The 24118-nt window shown below is 38.8% G+C and overlaps 1 protein-coding gene across 7 annotated transcripts in view; it reads right to left on the reverse strand.

Moving 5' to 3' along the window:
- Positions 1–245: 245 nt before the first annotated feature.
- The window catches only part of SLC36A4 (solute carrier family 36 member 4), a 112737-nt gene continuing 88864 nt past the window's right edge, over positions 246–24118 (reverse strand). For 5 of the 7 annotated variants that reach the window (XM_080375611.1, XM_080375612.1, XM_080375613.1 and 2 more), the window contains one exon: positions 246–5060. In XM_080375611.1, the coding sequence (XP_080231737.1) occupies positions 4753–5060 (308 nt within the window). In that variant the 3' untranslated portion in view covers positions 246–4752. Of the gene's footprint in view, positions 5061–12904; positions 21480–22384; positions 22486–22738; positions 22856–24118 lie in introns of those variants that run through there. The other 2 variants (XR_013926076.1, XR_013926075.1) reach the window with 2 other exon arrangements.

Raw genomic sequence — 24118 nt, forward strand, 5'->3', positions numbered from 1 at the left:
TGACTTTAACTGTGTCATCATGAAAAACCTTGGGGTGGAGGTGGGATTTTTCGGGAGCGACTATGTGACTTTGAAACTAGATTTATTATCAATGACAAGTCAGTTCTTGAGCTTGTCTGACAGTCTCAATTCAATCGCTTGCCATTCCTTGGAAAACTTCAAAGACAAATTCTGCATTAAGACAGCTATTTCTTCTACTGATGTAGTAGTGGCGTGACAGGCAGGATAACAGTGAGTTAGCAGGGTAATATTATTGTAGTCTTTATTGATACAGATAACTTAAGTTACAGAACATTAGGCAAACCCACCCTCTTATTTGCCCAATATTTGAGGATGAAAAGTTACAGACAAGAAAATGATCCAGTTACTTATAGTGCAGCTAAAGATTAAATTACATTAAAACAGTTATCAATATTATATTGTAAAATATAAGTGTGTGTACTTATATATATATACAATAGCTTTCTGTCCCTTGTCAGGAACATAAGCCACTCACTCATATTTTTCAGTTGAATTTAGCTTATGCTAAAGTACATTTCCATCTTAAATATATATTAATGTAAACCATACCTATTAAATCTCTCAGTTTCACTTACATTGTGATTTATATTACGGTACTTCAAAAGCTGAATGAAGACTCTTATTCAGAAGAGGTTTCTGACAGAATTTCCTATCTTTTACATCTTTGGCAATGTTTCACAGGAACACTGTTACTATTCAGACTTAGTAGTTTTTTACTACATGATATTTTCATCTTATTCGAAGGAAGATACTCTGATTCCTGACTCTTTCTGTTTGAAAGAGCAGGCCACACAAATTCACTGCGTGGGTGTTAACATAACAAAAATCCTACCCTATAGAGGAAGATCAGCATTGTGCAAAATATACCAATAAACATTTTAAAGATTCAAAAGACACAGTGTTGTAAGACATGGCAACGCTGGCCCATTGCATAAACACATTACTTCATACCTGCTCAGTCAGTGGCAATACATCAGTCCGGAAAGCTGCTCCTTGACAGGCTGCTCCCTGGTCAGACACGGCAGTAAGATGTGTAAGGGTTTGTATTCGGGCCAGGTTATCCAGAGTTTGATGGCTAAGATTAGATTCCTCAAACCTGTTGAGCGTCTAAACGAGCTGCCTGACTTTCAAAAAGATATGCTGCCTTTACCTGGGTACCAAAACTCCCTGTTTAGATCCGAGGTACCCAGTTCAGCAAACCTTCATTCATAGTACTAGACCAGTATTCACTTGCACCAGCCAAAAATCACCACCAAACTCTGAACGGGTCAAGTCCTCCTGCACCCTGGCAGAAGCACCTTCCCAGAGCTGCTCTCTAGGACACAATGCAGAGTAGATGACATGAATGGACTTGACAGTTCTTCATTCTCCAAACATACATGGGTTAGAAAGATGCAAAACTAACAGGAAAAATAACTTGCATTTAAATCCTCCGGTCCTATTAAAAATGTTCCATGCAGAAGTATTTAATGTCAAGTAAAATATGCTGCACATAAATATATTCTATCAGTGTGTAGTGTATGGCTTAGGTAAACATTCATTATGAATCAGATGGAAACACTTAGATTCGATATCTTTTAAAAGAGCTTAAAGACTAAAAAACCTTTAGGATAAAAAGCTGGTTACCTTTTGCCTCTCTGCTAACCACCTAGGTTTGCTCCTCTGTGGCACTTTCAGAAGAAAGGTTAATTTTGTAGTATTGTAACTGCAGAGACTCAGCCCTTTAGAGTGCCTGCCAAGTATTTAACTTTGTCCATACTAAAAACAAAGTAAGAGCATTATGCAGAACTCTTGCTTGAACAAATACATGCAGTTTGAACTATATACTACAATGGAATGCCCTCATCAATATAGAGATGAAAGTGCTCAAATACAGTCATCGCATGGTATATGACTAGCGAAATATTCTGAAGATAAAATATAAGTACAGATATATCTAGCAGTATATGACTCTAGCACTGTAGTGCCAAATAGTAGATTACCAAATGTTAGATTTCTGAGGAATTTACTGAAGGCAAGCAATATGAATATATGTATGAATATAGTAGAGAGGTTTTAGCATACCCTAACTCCTGGGGGAATACTGTAATTAAAAATATTCCTTAGAAAAAGGAGTTTCTTGATAATAAGAATGAATATATAAATACAGTTCTATTACTGTACAAAATATAGAACGTTTTTAGAAAACAAAACCAAAAATATAGATTTAGCATTTGGAGTGAAAGTAATCTATGAAGCGTAAGCCAGAAGGTCAAATACAAACCCTAAAAATCAGGATTCTGGCTGGGGACTCAGCACGCAGTCTTGCTGAACAAAATTAATTTCTACCCAACTTATCAACTTGTTCTTTTTTTCTTCTAAAATAGACAAAAAGCAAAAATCCATCAAAGGCGTGTTAGATCCTATTTAAGGCAGGACAGAAGAATGCGAAAATAATTATTATATGTTCCAACAGAAATACAGATAGGCAGTCTACAGGCTTCTAGCAACAGGTTAAAAAGCTTACAGTATTTTGATACAAATACATTTATATTGATATAAATACATTTGTATACTTGAAATCAAGGATAAAGAAATGGTCTAAAAAATGGGTCAGGACAGCGGTTACCAAAAAGTACAAAAATAAACGGCTTGTCATTTGTGGTGTTGAATGGTTTTGCATCACAAATGTAATATTGCTCTGATAAACAACATCCTGTAACTTTTCATTCAAAATCCAAACAGGATATATGATTACTTTCTAAAAAAAATATCCTATTCTCACATGTATACCCTACGTCTCATATGAACTGTACCTACAAAGTACCAGTAGCTGAAAGCAAGTCCTGAGTCACTTCTTCAGACAACCTCCAGGCAGGTGGTGCGCTTGAGGAGGAAAGGGCTTCAAAACAGACATCCTCGGTGCTCCTCCCCAGCTCACAGTGCTGTGAAATCACAATTTCTTTCACAAATAACCCCCAGCTTCTATGTATGAATGTATGGGACAAGCTCCACTCTAGAAAGTAGTGTTGCATCCTTTCCTTCCTCCTACAGAAATTAACATCATGAATCTTTAAGCTGCTCTGGACAGTCAGACCTTTGTGGCTCTACTGAGCATCACAGTTGCCATTTCCCAGTAGCAGGGGTCTGGCCATGCTGAACAGCTCACGTATGGGAACATATAGTAACAGATCATATAAGATGGCAAGAACACTCCTAACTAGCTACCTTTTGGTCTAATAAAAGATGCAGCCTTTACCTCTAAACCTTACCTTACAGTCTTGCCCATTTGTCAGCTTAAATCTTAAGATGGTCAGCATGAAAAAATGCTTTTGTACTTACTGACATGGAGCCCACCACCAGCAGTGGTCTGCTGTAGTAACCAGGGAGGGCTTGGTCCTTCCAATTGCTTGAAGAACGCCCCTTGGAGCCAGTGTGAAAAGACTGAGTAAGTGTGTCCTGGTTTCAGCTGGGACAGAGTTAATTTTCTTGTTAGTAGCTGGTGCAGTGCTGTGTTTTGGATTTGGTGTGAGAGCAGCGTTGGTAGCACACTGATGGTTTTGGTTGTTGCTGGGTGATGTTTATACTCAGTCAAGGACTTTCCAGTTTCTCAGCCCTGCCAGCGAGAGGGCTGGAGGGGGGGCGGGGGGAGCACGGGAAACTGGGAGGGGACACAGCCAGGACAAGTGACCTGAACTAGCCAAAGGGTGACCTGAACTAGGAAAAGATACCATGGGGCATCATGCTCAGTATATAAATGGGGTGGGTGGGGTGGGTGGCTGTTGGCTGGGCATGGGTCAGCGGGTGGTGAGCAGCTGTATTGTGCGTCACTTGTTTTCTTTCCTCCCTTCCCTCTGGATTTCATTCCCCTGCCAGCCTCCCTCCTTTTCATTATAACTGTCATTGTTAATATTATTATTGTTCTTTTGGTTCCATTTTATTTCAATTGCTAAATTGTTCCTATCTCAACCCCTGAATTTTACATTCCTTTCCGATTCCCCTCCCCATCCCTCTGGGTGAGCGGGGAGTGACTGAGCAGCGGCGTGGTATTCAATGGCCAGCTGGGGTTAAATCACAACAGAGGGTCACAGGTTCTGCGCAGAGCACTCCGATCCCAGACACACTGACTCCCAGGAACCAGAGCCAGGCAACTGCAACTACCCAAACACTTCTCCATGGCAAACGTCTAGGTTCCCACAACAGAAATTAAAAACACAGCTGCCCTTTTTTAAAATGAAAGCATCTCTGTTCACTGGGGTGCAATTCCCCCTGTCAGAGACAGCCAAGAGAAGGCCTATGCATCGCCGAGCTCCCACTCCAACCCCTACAACGGAGTTGGAGGGAAAACAGCAGTGACTTCACAGACTTGCTGCCTGGTTATGATGAATGGACTGGCTTCCACCTCTTCTGAAGAGGAAAGCATCTTGACTTTTTTATCTTTGTAAGAATTCTTCTTTTTTTCTTGTAAATAACTTACAATCATATTTCCTTCCTATATTCATGTACATATTTTAAATCCTGACATCAACTCAGTTTTTCACTAGATAAGGCAGAGGTTGAGAGCACATGGGGTTATTAATTCAGGTAGCAATGGGAAGGAATGAAGGAAAGAACAAACAACAGAATGAGGAAGGGCTGCATGTTATCTTTCAAAAATTTATGTAAAATACACTGGAATATGTCCCACACATAGGTCTGCCATCCATCTAAGAATTCCTATCAAGGAACAAAATAGCTCACAGCACCCAGTTATTACTTTAAACCAGTCACCAAGTCTGTAGCATTTAAACCCACAGAGATGCTCTCTGTTGAATTAACTAGAACTGTGGATGCAGGATAAATTATTTCTTCAACCGTCACATACGTCCCTGTTAAAAATCCAACAACTCCAATGACAGCTATAAAAATGTCTTTAAATATCATCCATAAACTTAAGTTTTCCTTGTAGAAAGTGAGAATTTCAACCAGAGGCGGCAGAATCAGTGCCAGAGTGCTGCTGCTGACAGCTCCGACAAAAGAAATCACCAGGTCTAGGCGTGGGATCAAAATCGCTACAGCACCTAAAACACAAAAGTAACAGTGGCTTCAGATTTAATATCCTCATGAAAAACAAAACTGTAACACACGCATAATCTAGTGGCTCAGGCTTTTTAAAAAGTTCTATCATTCACTAGTTTTCCAGCTATAAGTGGCATCCTCTATACAGATCAATGCATGTATTTGTAAGATACACCTTCGTACTCATGTGAGATACTCAGTTTTGATTCTGAATTTTTACACAAGCTGGCAGAGCTTCAAGCTAAGGTGTTCTTGTACTTAGCAGGTAAAAAATTCTGGTGCACAAATTGTAGAGAAATGAGAAATATGAAACTGTATGGAGCCGTTTCAGTTTTTTAGTAGTTGTCGGGTTTTTAAGATGAAAGAATAAAGTTGAGGAAGAGCAGGGCAAGGGGCTGTTGCATGCTGCCTAGGAGACAGTGGACAAAAACGCATCCCTATTAATTATTATATATTACTAATAATCTAAAAGTGACATAAAATTATTCAAAATGAACCAAACTTGTTGGTCACTTGGCAGTCTCATAATCATTTAAATCACTTTTACCTACAAACTTGCCTCTTGAGAAATCTTGGTCTATACAATTGCATTCAGTTTCTAAATGCTACTATAAGAGTTGCCCACTTAACTAAATGAGAATTTAGCTCTTCCAAGAGATGAGTCTGAACACAAGACCCACTAAGCCTTTTAGCATGGTATGGCTGGTCTCACCACCTGGAACTGTACCATTCATAGAAACAGAATCCACCATGCTGGGCAACAACCACTTCTGGTTTTAACCCCTTCAGCCGGAAAGCCTAGGCAAGGGACCCTGCTATTAACTCAGATACACCAGCTGACATGTATGTTTTGAGTCCTTTATTAGAAACCAGCTTTCAAAGGTTAACTGAGCCCATGTCTCCATATGATTCACGGTACGTCATAGAATCACAGAGTGGTCAGGGTTGGAAGGGACCTCTGGAAGTCATCTTGTCCAACCCCTGCTAAAGCAGGGTCACCCAGAGCAGGCTGCACAGGATCACGCCCAGGCAAGTTCCGAATGTCTCCAGAGCAGGAGACCCCACAGCATCTCTGGGCAGCCTGTGCAGGGCTCTGTCACCCTCAAGGAAAAGAAGCTAGTCAGGTAGAACCTGTTGTGCGTGCCCATTACCTGTCGCTGGGCGCCACTGAAAAGAGCCTGGCCTCGTCCTCTTGACTCTCACCCTTAAGATACTTGTAGACATTGATGAGATCCCCTCTCAGCCGTCTCTTCTCCAGGCTGGAGAAGAGATCCCCTACCTTTTAGAGCCCTAACCCAAGGAAATGTCTTTTTTCCCTTCCATGAATATATCACCCTCTAGCTGTCAGACATTAGCGTAAACATCCGCAGCATCTGCCTGCTTGCCATTTTCTATCGGTTCTCATCAAGACAAGGAAGGAAGCAATCAGGAAGAACGCCATCCAAGCCATGAAAGCAGGCACCGTGAATGCCCAAACAATATGGGATGAGTGCTCAGACCAGAACGACTGGCTAGCATGCTTGATATTTGTACAGCAATGCACAGTCCATAAGTAATTGAAAAGTGCAGCTGAAGTATTTTGGCAATGACTGGTAAGACTCTCAGCTAATGAATATGTTGAACATGTTCTTCTGAAGTAAAAGGGAGGGCTGCACATTTATTATCTTGCCAGTTTAATAGATGTAGTGGGTGTATGCATTAAATATAGTTTTTTCAACTTCTGTAATAGACTCTTTCAATTCTACATATGTCGTGAATTTAGAAGGTACTCATTAATTTATACTTCATAGTTTTGTTTGAAACATCCTGCTTTAATACAAATAATGAGAATATTTTTCATATTTTTTTAATTGGACCCCCCCTGCAGTTCATAATTGCTTCAGGTTACAGAAAAGCAAAATGCTGAGTATTGGTTTGGATCTCATCAAATGTTTGCCTGGCTCATATAAATTTATATGAATCTGGATATTGCTGTGGGAGGAAGGTTGGAAACGTGTTTCAAGGTTTTAGTTAGAGTCTTATTTATCCTCTAATAAACAAGAGAAATACAACTCATGTTTATTACCTACCAAAACATGTCCTCAAGAGTTAAGAAAGAGTTACCCAGTCCCTAGAAGTAAACAAGGGGCATTGCTGCAGGTAAGGAGCCTGATTTTCCCTGTCCTGCATGGGTTTTAAAAATACAGTGTCAAGAAGGAATTCTGAACCTTTATCAACAGTCATGAAACCTTCTGGTTCATAAGCTCTGCGAATCTCAACTGAAGAAATAAGCTACACAATATTAATAGTGTAAAAAATTACTTTCCAGATAGGTAAAATCTAAAATCTGGTACTAAGTATTCAAACATAATTCTGACAAAAAAAACCCCAACAGGTCAGCAGTATTTAAACATGTACCTCAGAAGAAAGGAAGTAATAGGTATGTTACCAGATCAGTAGTATGGCCCAAGCAAATTGTCCTAACAGCAGATTTTATAAATATGCATGGTCAAAAAGACCAAGGGTTTCTTAAGTATGAGAAATATTGGCTATTACTAGGAAGTGGCAATTTCAAATAGTTGAAGAGCAACATAACTGTCTCAAGCAGTTTTCTTCAAAGGCAGTGACAGTGTTGAAGAGGTCCCTGTTCTGCAGGAAGTCAGCGTGTCTTTTTGTCCAGTCAAGATTTGTCCAGAGTCAGATTTGTCCACTCTTCCAGGACCAAATCAGATGACTGGAGCATTGATATATTAAAGATGGGTGTCCGACACACATACAACTTTCCAAAAGCATAAACCAAAATTGTATTTTAAAGAGGCAGATGCCTACAACAAGAAGAGAGTCCCTTCCAGGAAGAAAAAACGCCTCCAACAAGACATTTGCCAAAGAATCCTGTCTGTAGGCAAAACGGCACTTCAAAATGCCAGCCCGAATCCTCCTTCCTCTTCTCGTATCCCAGGCTATGCTCTCTGTCCATCCTTCCCTACTGCAGCAGCCAGTCAAACCGGCATCCTCTTCCGTTCTCCCTACTGCATTGTCTCCTGGATCCCCTCCCCTGCTGCAGCACCTCCCCGTTTTCCTCCAACTCACCTCTCCTTTTCCACAACACTCTCCTCCACATTGCCCGCTATTTTTTTTTCCTTTACCTGCTAAGAGAATAGAAAACCATTTCTCTGCTACAGACTACTCCAGACGGCTTAGCAGCTTTGGGTGCAAGGAGTTTATGCGTGCAGGCTGGGCAACTAGAAAGTCAATATAGCTATGTCTTCTCAAGTGGCCATTTGAGCAGGGGATCCGTGTTGTGTTTTCTGTGTAACTGTATTTCCATGCTCTGCACAAGAGTCATATCTTCCACCTTGACTTGCAGGCAGACAAAACAGTGCGGGCTATACTTCAGACATCAGCTGGACATTGCAGACTTACTTAAAAGAACCACAATAAATCATTTATCTCTTTCATAAAGGTAACATGTTACACCACAATTTAAAAAAAACCCACATTTTAAAAACGAATAACAAAATCTTAAAAAATTTAGTATTTCAATAAAAAGCTGTTCGTTTAAATAAGTAACAAAAAATAATGCCTTCTCTGAGAGGTCCACAGTGAAAACTAAACTGTGTATTGATACATAAGTACAAAGGACTATGAGACCTGTAGATATCTGTAGTAGATACTAATCTGAAAATAAACTAATGCAAATAATCACTTAAGAGCATTTGTGAATAATTTACAGAGCTTTGCACACAGGTAGAAAGGAATCTACATATTGATGGATGCAGTTTAAAAAAAAAGGATTTTGGATAAAGACCCTGATACTATGTAATTGTGAATTAGAAAATTATTTTTTCTGGCTAGAAAAGGCTAATTAACATAGGGTTTGAGTTGGTGTTTGTTTTAGCTATTAAGACATCAAAAGACTGTAAGATACATACAGAGGATAATTTAGTTAAAAATTATTTAGAGTCAGTCTTGACCAAAAATAGTTTTCTTAACCCTGTTTCTTAAAAAGCATGCTTTTAAATACCAGCTCAATCTCAAAACTAAAACTGAACAGAAAAAGGAACAAAGCAGAAGATAAACTGCAGTTATACTACGAAGTGACAAATTCTGCTTTCACACTGGAGAGAAAAAGGGATACAGCTTGCATGCAGGACAGCCATATACATCATATGGCTTGGTTTTATTCCCTTTGGAATGAAAATCTCTTTTTATCATCATCTTCCTGCAACATACTGAATGCAAAGACAGAAACTACTTCACATCATTTGCCCTCACGCTACAACTCACCGTTTATGAGTGCTTTGTCCTGTTAGTGGAAAAAAAAACTAGAAAGACCAGACTCATACAGGAGAAGATGGTTTAAATATCCTCACCCTTCACAGTGAGAGGTAATCCAGGACTCTGCCCCGACACGCAGCAGAGCCCTAATAACCAGTTAGGGAATGGGCAGATCCATCCCTTCCCAGAGCCCTCTGTTACCGGTTTCTCAAAAATGCGTAAGTAAATTCTGTTTTTACAGCAAGCACTTTGCATCAGAGATTTCAAAGCTATTTACAAAAGGGTTTGCATTTAGTCTTTTTATTCCTTATGCAGAAAGATGCATAAAGAATGACATCAGACAAAACAGCAATTTAATGGGGGCACCGAGTCCAGTTTTCTTAACAGATTACCTAAAATACCAACAGTCAAGGCTAAGGATTGGTTAATGCCACTGGTATGAGAGCCCCCTTCCACAACAGTGCTCCCCCCCTGCTCCACTAATACATCTCTCCCCAGTAGCTGTCTGTGTTTTACACAATCTCAAAATTCAGGTAGTGTAATTTGTTCAGGCTTCAGTTTCCAGGACCCGCACCCATTTTAAGCAGAATTCAGTGTCACAACAATCCCGTGCAGGAGGCGGCTGCATGAGCAGTTACAAATTTACAGGGACAAGGACGGAGTAGCAGTGACGGGGCTATAAGGCGATTCTTCCCCCCGCTCACCTCCTCAGGACTACTAAGCATGACTTGCTCACTCCTAGTCAAACGTCAAAGTGGTAGTTACTAAACTGCTTGGCCTCCTCTTCCTGTTCTTTCTGCCCCCCATCAGATCTTCAGAATTAATGCCTTTTTACTAAGCATGCTTCTTGGATGCTTAGTAAACGCACACAGCAAACCAGGCAGCGAGACGCTACGGAAACTCATCACGCTGCAGGTTGCCTGGAGCTGCAACACCAGGTGATCTTCATAACACCAGCAAGCACAGGTACGTGGCACAGCACATGCTGGATTATGTGCAAATGCGGGTCACCGTTTAATTAACTACAAACCGTGGGCTCACAAATGACATCAGGTTGGACTGTTACATTTGAAACATTGTATTTATCCATTTGTCTCTGCAGTAGACTTATTTGAGCTTTCCTACCAATACTTTTTCATAGAAATTTTTTTAAACATACTTCCACGAAGTAATGTAAATAACTGCTATATGGAGCTAGATTCAACAAATGAATGTAAAGCACACAGCAAAACTCATTAATATTGAGCTCCAAATGGATGATCCTAAACCATTACAGTACTGACACTGTTGACACCACCACTGGCTCTCCTTCAGACATGTGAATCTATGGACCCACCAGAAAGGAGTCTGCAATTAAACTTCTGTACTCTTTGTCTCAGTCTCTTAAAATAAATTGCAACTCTGACACAGCTGAAGGCCTCCCAAAAGCACAAGCAAAAACTGCTATTTGCTCACCCAAGGACAAGACTGGTTTTGCTACCGGGAGCAGAGGTGAAGTAAAATGTTGAGAGCAGCAGCTAAACCTTGAGGAGCCAGCCATGCTGCTTCTGATGCTGCTGGAAAGTCATCTGTCGCTCCACTTAGTGTAATCACTCTATACTCCCCAATCGTTCTCTTGGATGCACTATGTATATCAAACTATGTCACAGGAAGGTAGGCAAGTGAGCCATGGCTACTTTGTTGTCTCATAACAAAAACAAGACTCAAGCAATAACAAGTTAAAATAATTTTATATAAAAAGTTTGTCTTGCCCTCACCCTCGAAAATAAAAATAACTCATTATATACCTTTTATGTATATATCATATATTTACAGTGAACAAAAATGTCATTAAGATTACATTGAACATACTTAGCTTCAATCTGAAGCTACTGTACTTAGCTCCATAAACACTAAACATGTATGAGTATGTAGCTCCATAAATACTAAACATAAATACTAAACCTATAAAGGAGAAACATTGCCAAAGACACCTTTAAGAGTCCTATTTCATAATTAAATTTTGCATTTCTTTATTAAAGATGATTAAAGGAACAGCTGATTAAAATGACAATAAATATCTATGTTACTGGAAACCTTTTGTCAAAGTAGAATCCATCAGGATGCCATAAATCGTAACAATTATCTCAGATAAATTATCCTCTCTAATTATCATCTAAGGACTAAATATTTATTAAACAACAGACAGTTAGCTCACCCTCCTCCCCCCATGTTTTAAATAAATTACAGAACAAAGAGATTCTGTTCTGGATACCTTTAATAAAACTTCTGAGCTAAGAGGCTCTAACCTGTGTTTGGGTGGGGTTGTATGTGCTACAACTTCCATTAGCAAGAACACATTAATTCGCAAAATTTCAAAACAAGAAAATGTATCAGACCAGCTTGCCTCAGGAGGGAAGTCATGACAAAGCTCTAACCTAAAAAGAATCAGCACAGAGGATATGGAAGCAGGGATATGCTACAGAAGAGAAATTTAGAGATATCACATGGACGTATCTGGATGGTCTCAGGAAAGCTGAAATTCAGATGAAGCCAAGGGATGCCAAAGGCAGTAAGAAGAACTTTTAGAAGTTCTTGGTAATTGGTAATTAAAGGACATTGGTAATAAAAGGCTGAAGGACAGCGTGAGCCTGCTGCTGAATGGGGTGTAGGGCTTGGTGGCAGCACACACAGGTGAAGCTGAGGTACTCAGTGCTGCCTTTGCCTCAGTCAGCGTCCCAGCCCCTGCCATCAGTGAGAGATCAATAATTGCCATCAGTGGAGGAGGACTGAATCAGCAAATACTTGAGAAAACTCAAACCATAAAGGTATACAGAACATGACAGGCTGCATTCAAGAGTGTTGAAGAGAACGAGCCAGTGTCCTTCTAACACCGCTCTATGTTGTCTTTGAAAGGTCATGGAAACTGGGGGAGCTCCCTGGTGACTGGGGGAAAGGAAATGTCAAGAAAGGGCGAAAGAATAACCCAGGGTAATCCAGGCAAGCTAGCTTCAATTTGGTCCCTGGAAGAATCATGGAGCAAGTCATCTTGGAGCACTTTCCGGGCATGTGAAGGAGAAAAGGGTGTCTGGGAACAGAAAATGGATGTAGGCAGGATAAGTCATGCTTGACCATCCAGATTTTCTTCTCTGGTCAATGACTGGGTTTATGAATGAGGGGAAAGCAGTAAATACCATTTACCGCAACTTCAGAAGTCTTTGACACTGCCACAATACTCTTGCATCTGGATGGAGGGAAAGCAGATGAGTATAAAACTTACTGGACAAAAAGAACAGTGGTTAATGGCTTATAGTCTACCTGGAGGCTGGTAAAAATCCTATGGCTAGTAAGGAAAGTAAAAGTTTCCTGTCATTGATAAAAACATGAAATGATCACTTAAGATGACAGGAATGATGTTCTTTAAGCCTAGAAAATAAGAATGCCCTTACTACAATACAAATGTCTCACAAAAACATCCCTGTAGCACAAAGTCGTAGTGCTGAAAGTGGGCTGACAACACATTTAAGTCCAAATTAACTTAAATCATTGATATTTAATCATGATTCAAAGCTGGATTAAACTGATATTTTAACACTGATACTTCACAGGGTATTTTTTTTTTTACAATAGCTTAAAAATGTATCCATTGTTTCTTATTTAAATAATAGCAGTGCTAAGTATCTTACAAATCAAATACTTTAGTCCTCAGAGAACTTCTAGCCACTTTCAAAGGGGAAGTCATGCTCTAATTTCATACAATGTTAAAATCTTTTCATAATAAGCAAATGCTTGGATTTTCACGTAGTTTTTAAGTATCTGAGTTGGCCTGCTTATTTTGGGCTGCAAAACCACAGAGCTTTTTGGTATGATCAGTACCTATTGCATATGACACGTACTATATTATTACCAACATGCTAATAAATAACTTTAGAATTTACTGCAACATATCAAAAGTAAATTAAAAGATAATGCCCACAGGGAGATAACAACAATGCTGTGTTGGGATGACCAATGCATTTCCAAAATAATGCTTTGCAACAGCTGGTGTCACAGGCATGAGTTAGCTGCAGCCTGCTGTGTTGATTGATGATACCGTAAAAACAAGCTGCCAAGTGCCTTGGCTTCCCAGAGAGAATCACGTGCAGTAGCTAGTTGAGGTTCAGCTCCCTGTGTTGACAGGCTTAGGCAGATTAAATACTGAATTATGGTCTGCAGTCCAAATCCATAAAAAAAAAAAAAAAAAAAAGAAAAAGAAAAAGAAAAAAGTGGTCATCTGCAGATGTTTTTAATCTTAATTTGTTGACATTTCACCTTGCAAAGTGAAGTTGGGAGAGAGCAGCTTGTTTTGTCACATAGGAAAACTCAACTGCCGATTGCTTAGTGGCTTCCAGCTCAGCAGAGGGAATTTCAGGCACACATGTGTCTGAAGCACCGTCTTCTCTCAACGTCAAGCCAGCTGCACTTGCTGCAGGGCTGGGGCTTGCTGCACTGGACACTTTGCCAGATGTCTGGAAACACCCGCTGTGTGCTATGCATGCCCAGGAGAAGGGATCATCCTCCTTAGCACTCATTCTTCATTTTCTGTGACCCAAGTGATTCAATACCCAACATAAATATGTGACTGCATATCATAAACCTGTACTGCCACATACTGTCCTTTAGCCGTCATTTTCAAAGAGCTCACCATCATCTTTCCAGCTTGATGGGAGAGGGAAAACAATCACCTAGTGGTTACACCGGGATAGGTGGACTCAGGTTTGATGTTCTCCTCAAGGGATTGAAGTTTAAATCCAACTTCCAGTGCCCCAGACGCTGGGTTTGTAGGTGAAAACTATAAAATTACCTTTCAAATTTTTTTTCCTAAACATAATGCTGTTAATTATGTCACCCGAAGAAATCTGCCAAAAATTTTATTTTATTCTTGATTCAGAAGATTACTCAAGCTATGTCAGTTTTGGTTTAGGGGGGGGGGGGGGTTGTTTCTTTTTTAAAAGATCCCCGAATTGCTGATTTACTGAAGTTCTGTCAGAATTCTCAGAATTTCTGCAGGGTATTAAAACACAACTCCATTTCAACACTTCTGAAGAAAAGAACACACTTATAAACCTGTGTGTGTTGCCAACATACAAATGATATAGCTGTAAGTGTCATTATGGCTTCTAAGGAAGCAGTTTTCTGAAATGAACATGTTTTCTACTGTTCCTAAGTTCAGTAAACTGAAGTTATATTTCAAATTGACTTTTTACTTAAGGATGAAACAGTTTAATTTCCTGCCCTATAACAGTCAACATAAAACAGAAGGCAGCCTTCATGTCATGAAATTTTCTCTTAAAACCAGTACTTGTGAGGGCCAGTAATTTGACAGATCTGCACAGGCTGTAGTCACAGGCTGTAGCTTGGTCAGAAACAGCAGCACACCAAATAAGCACTTATCTGAGAAGGAAAGACAGCAAAGGAGCACAAAGCATCTTGATGGACTACAGGCTGAAAATTAACATTTTCACAGTCCATCAGGGGAAACCAGTGCAGCTAGTTTAAAGAAATGGTCAATGAAAGTTATTTTCAACACTCTGTTGAAAGTCGATTCAACATCAGAACAAGATGATCTCTCAAACAGCTTATAAATCCCCCACGGTTCTAATGTTTGGGATTGTAGGTCCTGTAATTTTGTATCTCCATAAGCAAAGGGAACGCACCATATCCTTAGAAATAAAGCTTTTAATCTGTGCACAGGAAACCTGTTTTCAGTATGCTTCACTTGCACTGGGTTGTTCAGTAGCTTTGGGCATATCACGATGGCAACAACAGTGAGTTCCTTTGTAAGGCCCTTCATCAGTGACAGATAAAAACAATATGAAAATAATAATAATAAACTTTAGCATAACTGCAGTACCTGTTAGAGCTTTAATACTTATGCTGGAACTCTGATACCAAAGAGCTCTACTCTGGCTTGTCCATGTACCTACACAATAAATGGTAAATAAGAAACTGAGCTTGTGTTACATCATCAGGCACCTTTTTTTTTTTTTGGCTAACCTCAAATGCTCTGCATTCTATTTTTGGGGTAGTTTTCTTCCTATACCAAACTCTACCATAATCTTTTGGTGATGCTTTTAAGTGGACAGTGAAATGATTATGTGTAAATAATACTTTATAAAGCAGCATGGACTCCCACAGGATAAAAGGCAATACTAAATATCAAACATAAGCTATTACTGCACTATAACGCTATTTTTTAACTAGCAGGCATTACCACCACCGCTGCCAACACCCTTGAAAGCAGCGGTAACCCAAAATAAAAATGGTGCCTGCTGGGAGCATTCCAAATAAAGATGCAAAAATCTGGTAAGTCAAGCGAGTATGCTTCCAGTTATAGCTCATCGGAGATGAGTGTGAAGCATGGCACTGATGTCTATCCTACAGCTCTGTAGATAATCATTATCTAATTGTCTGCAAGGGGGGAAAAAAAACCCATAAGTTTTTTTGCCCAACAGTTACTATTGAGTTAATATTTAAACTCAATGTCCCTATCATTCTCAAAAAAAAAAAAAAAAAGTGTTTAAAAGTAAGATTTCAGATAAAAGTCATTAAATAAACTTTAATTTATAGTAGGTATTATTATTTTACTTAGCGGTATAATTAAACAATTATCGATTAAGATAATAGGATTTTCTTTTTTATTGTATAAACTGTTCTGTTACCCTGAAGTTCAATATCAACATAAAAGGACATGTGAAAGGAGACACAGAACATAGGCATTGGCTTCAATTCACCTGTTTCAGCATGGGCTCATATTAGACATAGCTTTTAGAGAACATTCTCCCTTGAACTTCGGAAAAAATACCATGTTTCAGTACTGCAGGAAAAATGGCTTTATGAGAAAGCCTCATCCCTCTGAAGAACATAAGCCAATTCAGACAGTCCCTCAAAACCACCATGCTTCTTTTCAATTAGCACGAGCTATGTGATGGTGACACCCAGGGATAGCATCACTCATGGTGCGATCCTGGCCGTCTGGGACAAAGGCCCACTATGGAGCTGGTTTGCTGCTACACACATCCACAAGTACTATCACAGCAGCTAAGCTGAGCACCTAAAATCCCACTACTCACATGAATCTCTTTGGGACCCTAAATTTCATATCTCCATGTTTACGCCCCTTCCAGACCTTGAAACAAAGATCTATTTTGGTGGTGCTTAATATTTTCTTGTAAAGATGAGTCCAGCCCAATATCCACATCTCAGAGAAGTCAAGCTTGCCAGCTCCCATTGCTCAGGACAGTGTTAAGCATCAAGCTAGAAAAGAGTCTGGAAAATAAGTATCATCTACCCTCTTTTTAAACCTGTGCCCGAGAAAATACAAAGGGTATAAGATCAAAATGATTCCCTAGCCAAGTCCCCTGATGTCCTAGGCCATACGTTAGATGTTGACATTTTACTGACAGATGCAACACAAATGAAATTACACTACACACTTATTTATACAACATTGTACATACATGTACCTACACTTGAGTCACCTAAAACAGAGAGCCCCTTACAGACCTAAACACCGTCCCTGCTGGGAGCATACACTACCTCCACAGGTGAGCAACCTCTGTGGCCAAGTACCCTTGACACTAGAAGTTTGTGTTTTCTAATATGAATTTGTGCGATGCTAACCTCCAGACAAGAAACCTTTGCTGTCTGGCCTTGGTGATTAAAGCTCTATCCACTATCAGAAGTCACTTAACCATTTCTTTGGTAAAGACAATAAGCTGAGTTTTGTAATCCTCCTTCGATCAAGCCTACTTTCCATCATCTTTTTTTGTTGTAGACTGTTATTAATGTATGACACTCCTCTGCCTAAAAAACATCAGTACTATGTCCTTTCCTCAGTCACACCACCATACATTGAGTTCAGGATCAAATACTTATTTCCCTCGTTATCCTCCCTTTCTTCTTAGAATGCCATCTTCCCACAAATATATAAAACATTATTCAAAATGCTTGTGTGTTATGTGTTCATCATTATTGTTGTGTTGCTCTTTGTATTGTCTGTGCAGTCTACCAGCTTTAACTCTAATTTTCAGATGATGGGCAAAAACACCAACTAGTGTCACATTTAGTACTGATTCCACTAGACAGTTCTTTAAAAATAGCCTGAATTCTGTATCTGGCCTCAATGACAGCTTCTTTATGAGATATAATCACTACTTATTTAATCTGAAATGGTTACTTTACAATGATAAATTACCATAATTTTGTGTGATGATAACCTAAATTTAAATCTGTCTCTTTATAAATTATTTTAAATCTAGTAATCCCACAGAAATAAGTAATCACATTTAATTGGAAAGATCAAGTTTGCATAAAACTATTTTGATTGCCAGCAATCATATATTCATCTTTTTCTTCTAGCTAACAGACTTCCCAAATAATGTCCTTTTTGCATGACTGTTAACACTTGTCACTTCCTAACAGCAATAAAAGCAAATTTCATTGTCACATCATTGCTAAGATTTATTTTACTTCTGATAAGCCCCAAATTAGCTGTCTTAATTAGATCAACTAACAAAGACAACAAGAAATCTTGAGAGTATGTAATACCATCTCCATACTCTGATACAAATGCTTGCATTACCTAAAATTTATTGGAATGTTCTTGTGGAAATTACTATGTACATTGGCTGTCTGTGGTCTTTGCATTACTAAAGATAGTGTAAACTAACACAAAAAAGTGAATTACAGTATGTTTGAAATTCATCAAACCCCTAACTTTTTACTGTCAAAAACATTGCTGCATTGACTTCATTGTTACCTCTGGATCACACTGCATTTACAATATAATAAACAAATTTAGAGTGCTTTTGTTAAACAAAACTAACCTCGTGGGGTAAGTACAGGAAAGATCTTACACTGCTTTTTGTTCCCAAAACATTGATGTGGATGCTGGAGCACTGCTTTACTCTCAAATTGAGGGAGCAGTTTATTTCTTGCCAAGAGCTTTCTAGACACTGATTTAAGGATGTGATTATAACCATGGAGTTAGAATATTGATCTACCCATTGTCAGTACAAGAATTAATTTAGAAAACAAGTGAATTATTAAGAACATAAAATTCCCAGAAGTTTTTTCAATTAGAAGAGATGATAGTGCTGTTTATAGATCAGATGGGGAAGAATTTACTCTCATTAGTTTTCCTCTAAAGAAGTCAGGAAAGAAACAAGAAAAAGGAATTATGAAAACTCACAGAAGAATGGTAATATCAAACTATACATAGAATGGACTAAGAGGATTTTCCAACGTAAGACAAAGAAAAAGGATGAAAAAATATAGTAGATGTGAATCTAACTAAAAGGGGCTTATGGCAAGGTAAATCAGTATCGACTGTTGCTTTTGCGGATAAACAAAAAAAAATATGGTTGGATTAATTTTGAATATAAACAGCATGTCACAGAAATTCATTATTTTATAGGTTAGGCATAGCTGAACACCGCAGAGCACTGTGTAGGAGTGTTAAATGTGGTCAGAAAACACAGTAGGTCAAAATTTTGTTCTCAGCCCCAGTAGCGAATATCTGTACCTCAGTGGTAATGCTCTGTATTTGTGTAAATACAAAATTTAGCGTGTACCCCATGGACTAATTTACCCAGTATGTTTATTGGGTAATTATAACTAATTATTAAAGTGTTATGTATTTTTGAAAGTATTTTTGAAATTTGCATGTTATATAATGTAGATTATTATATAAAAAACCCCTAACTTCTGTTACTGCAAAAAGGTATAGCAAGAAATATGTACTTAATTGCAGTGAATATGGACAGATTAGGCACAAATTCAAGACTGGATTGCTTTTACAGACTTCATCTCAGTGAGGTGTATGAGATGCTCTCCCAAAGACCTTGAAGGATCTGTTACAAATGAAATTAAGAACCGTTTTTGTACTAAGGATGCTCAGATTTTTATCCCTCTCTTTTGTTATCACAAAGTATCTTACCCACTTCCAAGGTAAGTGATTCTTTTTGGATTAAGAAAGCCCTTCAATGAGGAGAAAGAGTGAATGACAAGGTCCTATCCAGCCTTTCTGCTTATGTCATGAATTGATCAAGTATATCCACATGAGCAGAGCATACAGCCATTCGTTCATAAGCATCTTCCCCTTTCACAGTGAGTTGCAGTGTTTCAATAAAGCAGGGAAAGGAAAATCCCATAAAAAGAAAATAAAACAGTAATGTGAAAATGCAACACTGCAAGGATGTAATTCATTTAAATATGCTATACATTCTTACTTGATTTTGCTCTGACGTTTTAAGGCTATGTACTGCTGTTATGACAAGTGATCTTTAAAGTCCCAAGTCATAATGAAGTCATGAAGGACTTAATTCTCATACTGTTCCATCTGTGTCTCAAAATTTCAAGTCAACTTTGCTGCCCGTTACACACAGTAAGTGTAGAGGAAACAAAATAAATATGTAAAAATTGCTAATTTTTAATGACAGCGGTTCAGAAGACACAAGAAGCTGCTATCACCCAGCCATTGCTCTCCAATGCTTTATAAAACAAGACAGACATCTGAAAAACAGTTGTGAGGATCAACTTATCAAGCCACCAATCTTGAATAACACTAAGACATCATTAATATTTTAGCTTTTGTGCTTATTTGAAGCACTAAGCAAAGAAAATGCCTGGAGTGATTCATTCCAGCTATGAAATATTTTTTTTAAGAAACAATTTAAAGCAAAGAAATGTTTCACTTCTCTTGAAAAGAAAAAGAAGCACTAGGATGCCTGTATACAAACTAGCAGAAAAGTTGTACTTCAATGGCCCTGAGTATTTTCTTTATTGCTAATTGTTTTCAATATACAGTGAAAAAGCTCTCAAATATTTTTCAAGAAATGCTTTCCCTACCTTTACCCACTGCAATCTTCAAAAGGCTTACTTGCAACCTATCTATCATTCCTAGGGTCTTGACAGAAAAACTGCACATTTGACTCTCTGCAAAACGATCTATCAGTGCATGAGGAAAAAAAATTTCCACCATCTATATAAATTAGGAAATTATTTTTTAAATAAAAACCTTTTCTAATTAGAAGTCTGCATTCAGGACCTCCTGCTAGTTGCAACCCCACCTTAGCAGCAGATGTCCTGCTGGGGCTCATTTCAAGAGACTTCCAATTGATTTCTGAATTTTTTTCTCTCCATATCCATTAAATATGGTATTTCACTATTCAAACTTTAAATCCTCTCTCATGTTAACCTAGCAATACAGACGGGAAAGAACAGTTTTCACTCATTTTTTACATAAGCTCACACAACACTGCTGTCCCTCGGAGGTGCTGACTGGACTTTCCCCGCCTTCTCCAGGAAAACGGTCTGCTCCCACCAAGCAGCGCTGCTGGAGGAATGCAACCGCTGACTCCCTGGCACTCTCAAACGTGGACCAAATCTTACCTAAGTATCCCTTGTCGGTTCAGTGATACTCAGAGTGCTGCACGCACGTAATGCACAGAAGGTGTGTGTCAGTTCTTGCGGTGGGCTGACCCTGGCTTGTTGTCTAGCAGCTATTTTCCCTGCTCTTCTCAAGCCCTTCTCCCCGCGGCATTGCCCCTGGAGCCGGCTGGCATTGGCTCTGGCAGCCATGGGGGGAGCTGCCCCCCAGCCCACCAGTACTGACACCCGGCCACGCAGACCCGGTGCAACTCTCCAGTGACCCTTCTGCATGGACAGCATCCATAGCAGGGAATCCACTGGACCACAGTTTGCCTCTACTTGAGTCACAGTTGAGTATCTTGCCAGTCTACTTACAGGTAGGAAAAATAATCACCACTAGAAAATTAAAACTACATGTCAACAACTTGTAAATACAAAATGTATCCAGATCTTCTTCCTTCTTGTTCAGGAGTGAAATCTTTCATGTGCTGCATGTAGCTAAGACATTAAAACGTGTGTCCATCAGTGCTTGAAACATTTTCCCAATCAGTTAGCTGTACCAGTTCAGACCATTTCCTTCGAGCTTATTGTAAGGACAGCGTAAAGAGAAATGAAATTCCATAGACCATAGCTGGCTAGTGATTCTCTTCTCATCTTGTTTCCTTCTTTGAGTTAGAAAGCAATCCTCCAAAGGACAAATGGTTTCTGTATGTAAGTTGCAAAGACTGGTAACAGCATCTCGTAGCGTTTTGCTCCACATTTTACATACATTCCTGAAGCGAAACAAACACTCTCAATGTTTTTTGACAATACTTTTCAAATTTCTTTCCTCACAGAATTACTTTGCTCCCCAGCCATATTTGTTCCCTTGCTTTGTGGCTTGCTTGATAGTTCTTATTTATAGCATATATCTGAAAACAACCCAGAATTGTATCTAAATTGCTATCAAAAGTATATTAAGTAACAGCATAAGTCTCCCTATTAAGTACTCGATAGACTTCATTGTCAGTTACTCAGAGGAATTTATTTGAGCAAATACTGCTCAGCTGGTGTTCCTGAACATTTCTGTACTTACTTTTTCCCAAAGCTGAACTACTCTTTAACTAAAATGTTTAACTTTACTGAGCTACCTCCTCAACAGGAGAGGACAATGTTCAGCATCTTCCAACTTACTAATTAGCTTTCATATCTCTATTGGCTACATAAATATTCTGCTTGCGAAGAGGAAAATTAATTAAGGGATTCATTGGCTATGCCATCCTTCTTTAAAGCCAGAGCCACAGGGAAGACCACTTGACCGAACACTCATGTCACTCTGGGCTGACTGAATGACACTGAAAATACAGATACAACTTTGCAAGAAAGGGAAAACAGTTTGTGACAAATCCCAATGAAACGAGGGAGAAGTAAGTATGAAAGTTAGGCTTCCCTTTCCTTAACCCATATTCATAAGGGGATACCACAAGAAATACAGATCCATTCAGCAGCACAAGTCTGACATGATAAAGATGTATGAGATACAAGAATTTTGCCTAGGGCTGCTGTATCTAAAATTCCTGGGACTTTACTGAGTAAATTCTTCAGACTTCATTATTTCCTATGCAGAGAAATGTAAATAAATAGAAACACCAGAAATTTATGCTTTCTTTAACGAGACAGCTTAAAAAAGTAGACTTACTTATTTAGCGCTCTAAAACAGAGAACTCATCTCCGTGGGCCTCATTTGTTCTTTTGCTGCAAACTGGCTTCCATGAAGAGACAGGCACATTCTGTGAACATCTATTTTCAGTCATAAAAGTAAGGGTTTTTTTTAAGAATTTCTAACATGTAAGCTGTAACCTACCACTGAAAGGACAACAAAACAGTGATACGCTGAAAATCAGTAACAATGCAAAGCAAAACAAAACCTAAAGGAGAGCTTCAGCCATGATAAAAGCCAGCAATTCAGCTGGCTGCTCATACAGCAAGACAAAGAGATTTTACTAAAAGATTACTGTTGTAATTTTCTAGTTTAATTTTCTTCAAATATTACCCCTTAAAAATCTTCTTCAAAGCTTCTCCATCAGAAGACTGAAGACTTTTGTTTTATCTTTAACTCCCATACCAAAACCAGTTCCGCACAACTTCCTCCTGAGCTGTGTTAACTCCGCTAAATACCAAAAAAAAAAAAAAAGAAAAAAAAAAGAAAAAAAGGCTCAGAATGGCTTAAACCTCTGCTACAATGTTTAAGATGTTTTCTTTAATTAATGACAACTTAACATTGTACAATTACTTATAATTTTGGTAGATTAAAAAAACCACAACACCCCAGTATCACAAACCAACAGATTCTGTATGATTTTCCCCACCTGTACAATTACTTATAATTTTGGTAGATTAAAAAAACCACAACACCCCAGTATCACAAACCAACAGATTCTGTATGATTTTCCCCACCTGGTCTTTAGAAAACTCTGAAGTTTCTAGAACAGTGCATCTACTCAATGCTAAGACCCACTATACTTTTAACTAGAACAGAAGCCTCAGATCCCCAGTGCTGGTGCTAGTTACAGAATGTTACATGGTGCCCAAGAGCAGCGACTGCGAGAAGTACCTATAGGTGACATGGTATAGGAGAGCAGTGACTCTGCAAAGTACCTATAGGTGAAGTGCTGCAGGAGAGTAGTGACCCTACAAAGTACCTATAGGTGACACAGTGCAGGGGAGCAGCATGCCTGGGAAGTACCTACAGGTGACATGGTGCAGGAGAGCAGCAACTGTGAGAAGTACCTGCAAGTTAAACTGAGCAAGTAACTCAGGAGCAAGCACTAGTAATACTATGGTGAAAGGGCTACTACACTCACTGGAGATGTACATGTAAAGTCAGGACAGAAAAAGTTGTGTTATTTATGTGCACAACACAACTGAGACTAGGAAAGGGGGAACTGGGCACAGAAGAGTTCTGTAAACTAATTACAACTGATACAAATAAAACCGACTGCAAGAAGTAAAGGCCAGACATATCTAGAAAACACTTTATAATACAGTATTTCCCTCTTGTCTTCAGTTTAAGACTGCATGTTAGTCTAACAAATGTAGTAAAGCATAACACTGACTACTTCTGGTGTAATGTCTAGAGTCAGGAATGCAAAGAAGTCATTTATATCAAGAGATAAAAATAAGAACTTGAGGTTTTAAGAAAAAAGTCTACTAAGAATGAACAAAATCAGATAAAACAGAAATAAAACGTCATGGTTTTTAAGCCATTAGCTTTTGACTTTCCTGAATTATAAGTGTTCATACTTGCAGCCAGATATTCCTTAAAATAAAGTTAACTGTGGTAAAAGCAGTATTTTTAATTAGACTAGCTGACGTAATTGGAGAAAATAGGAAAGTTTGGAAGATTGGACTTGGTTATCATTTGTCACTCGAC

Source organism: Falco punctatus (genome assembly GCF_963210335.1).
Source record: "Falco punctatus genome assembly, chromosome: 2".
Classification (NCBI taxonomy): Eukaryota; Metazoa; Chordata; class Aves; order Falconiformes; family Falconidae; genus Falco; species Falco punctatus.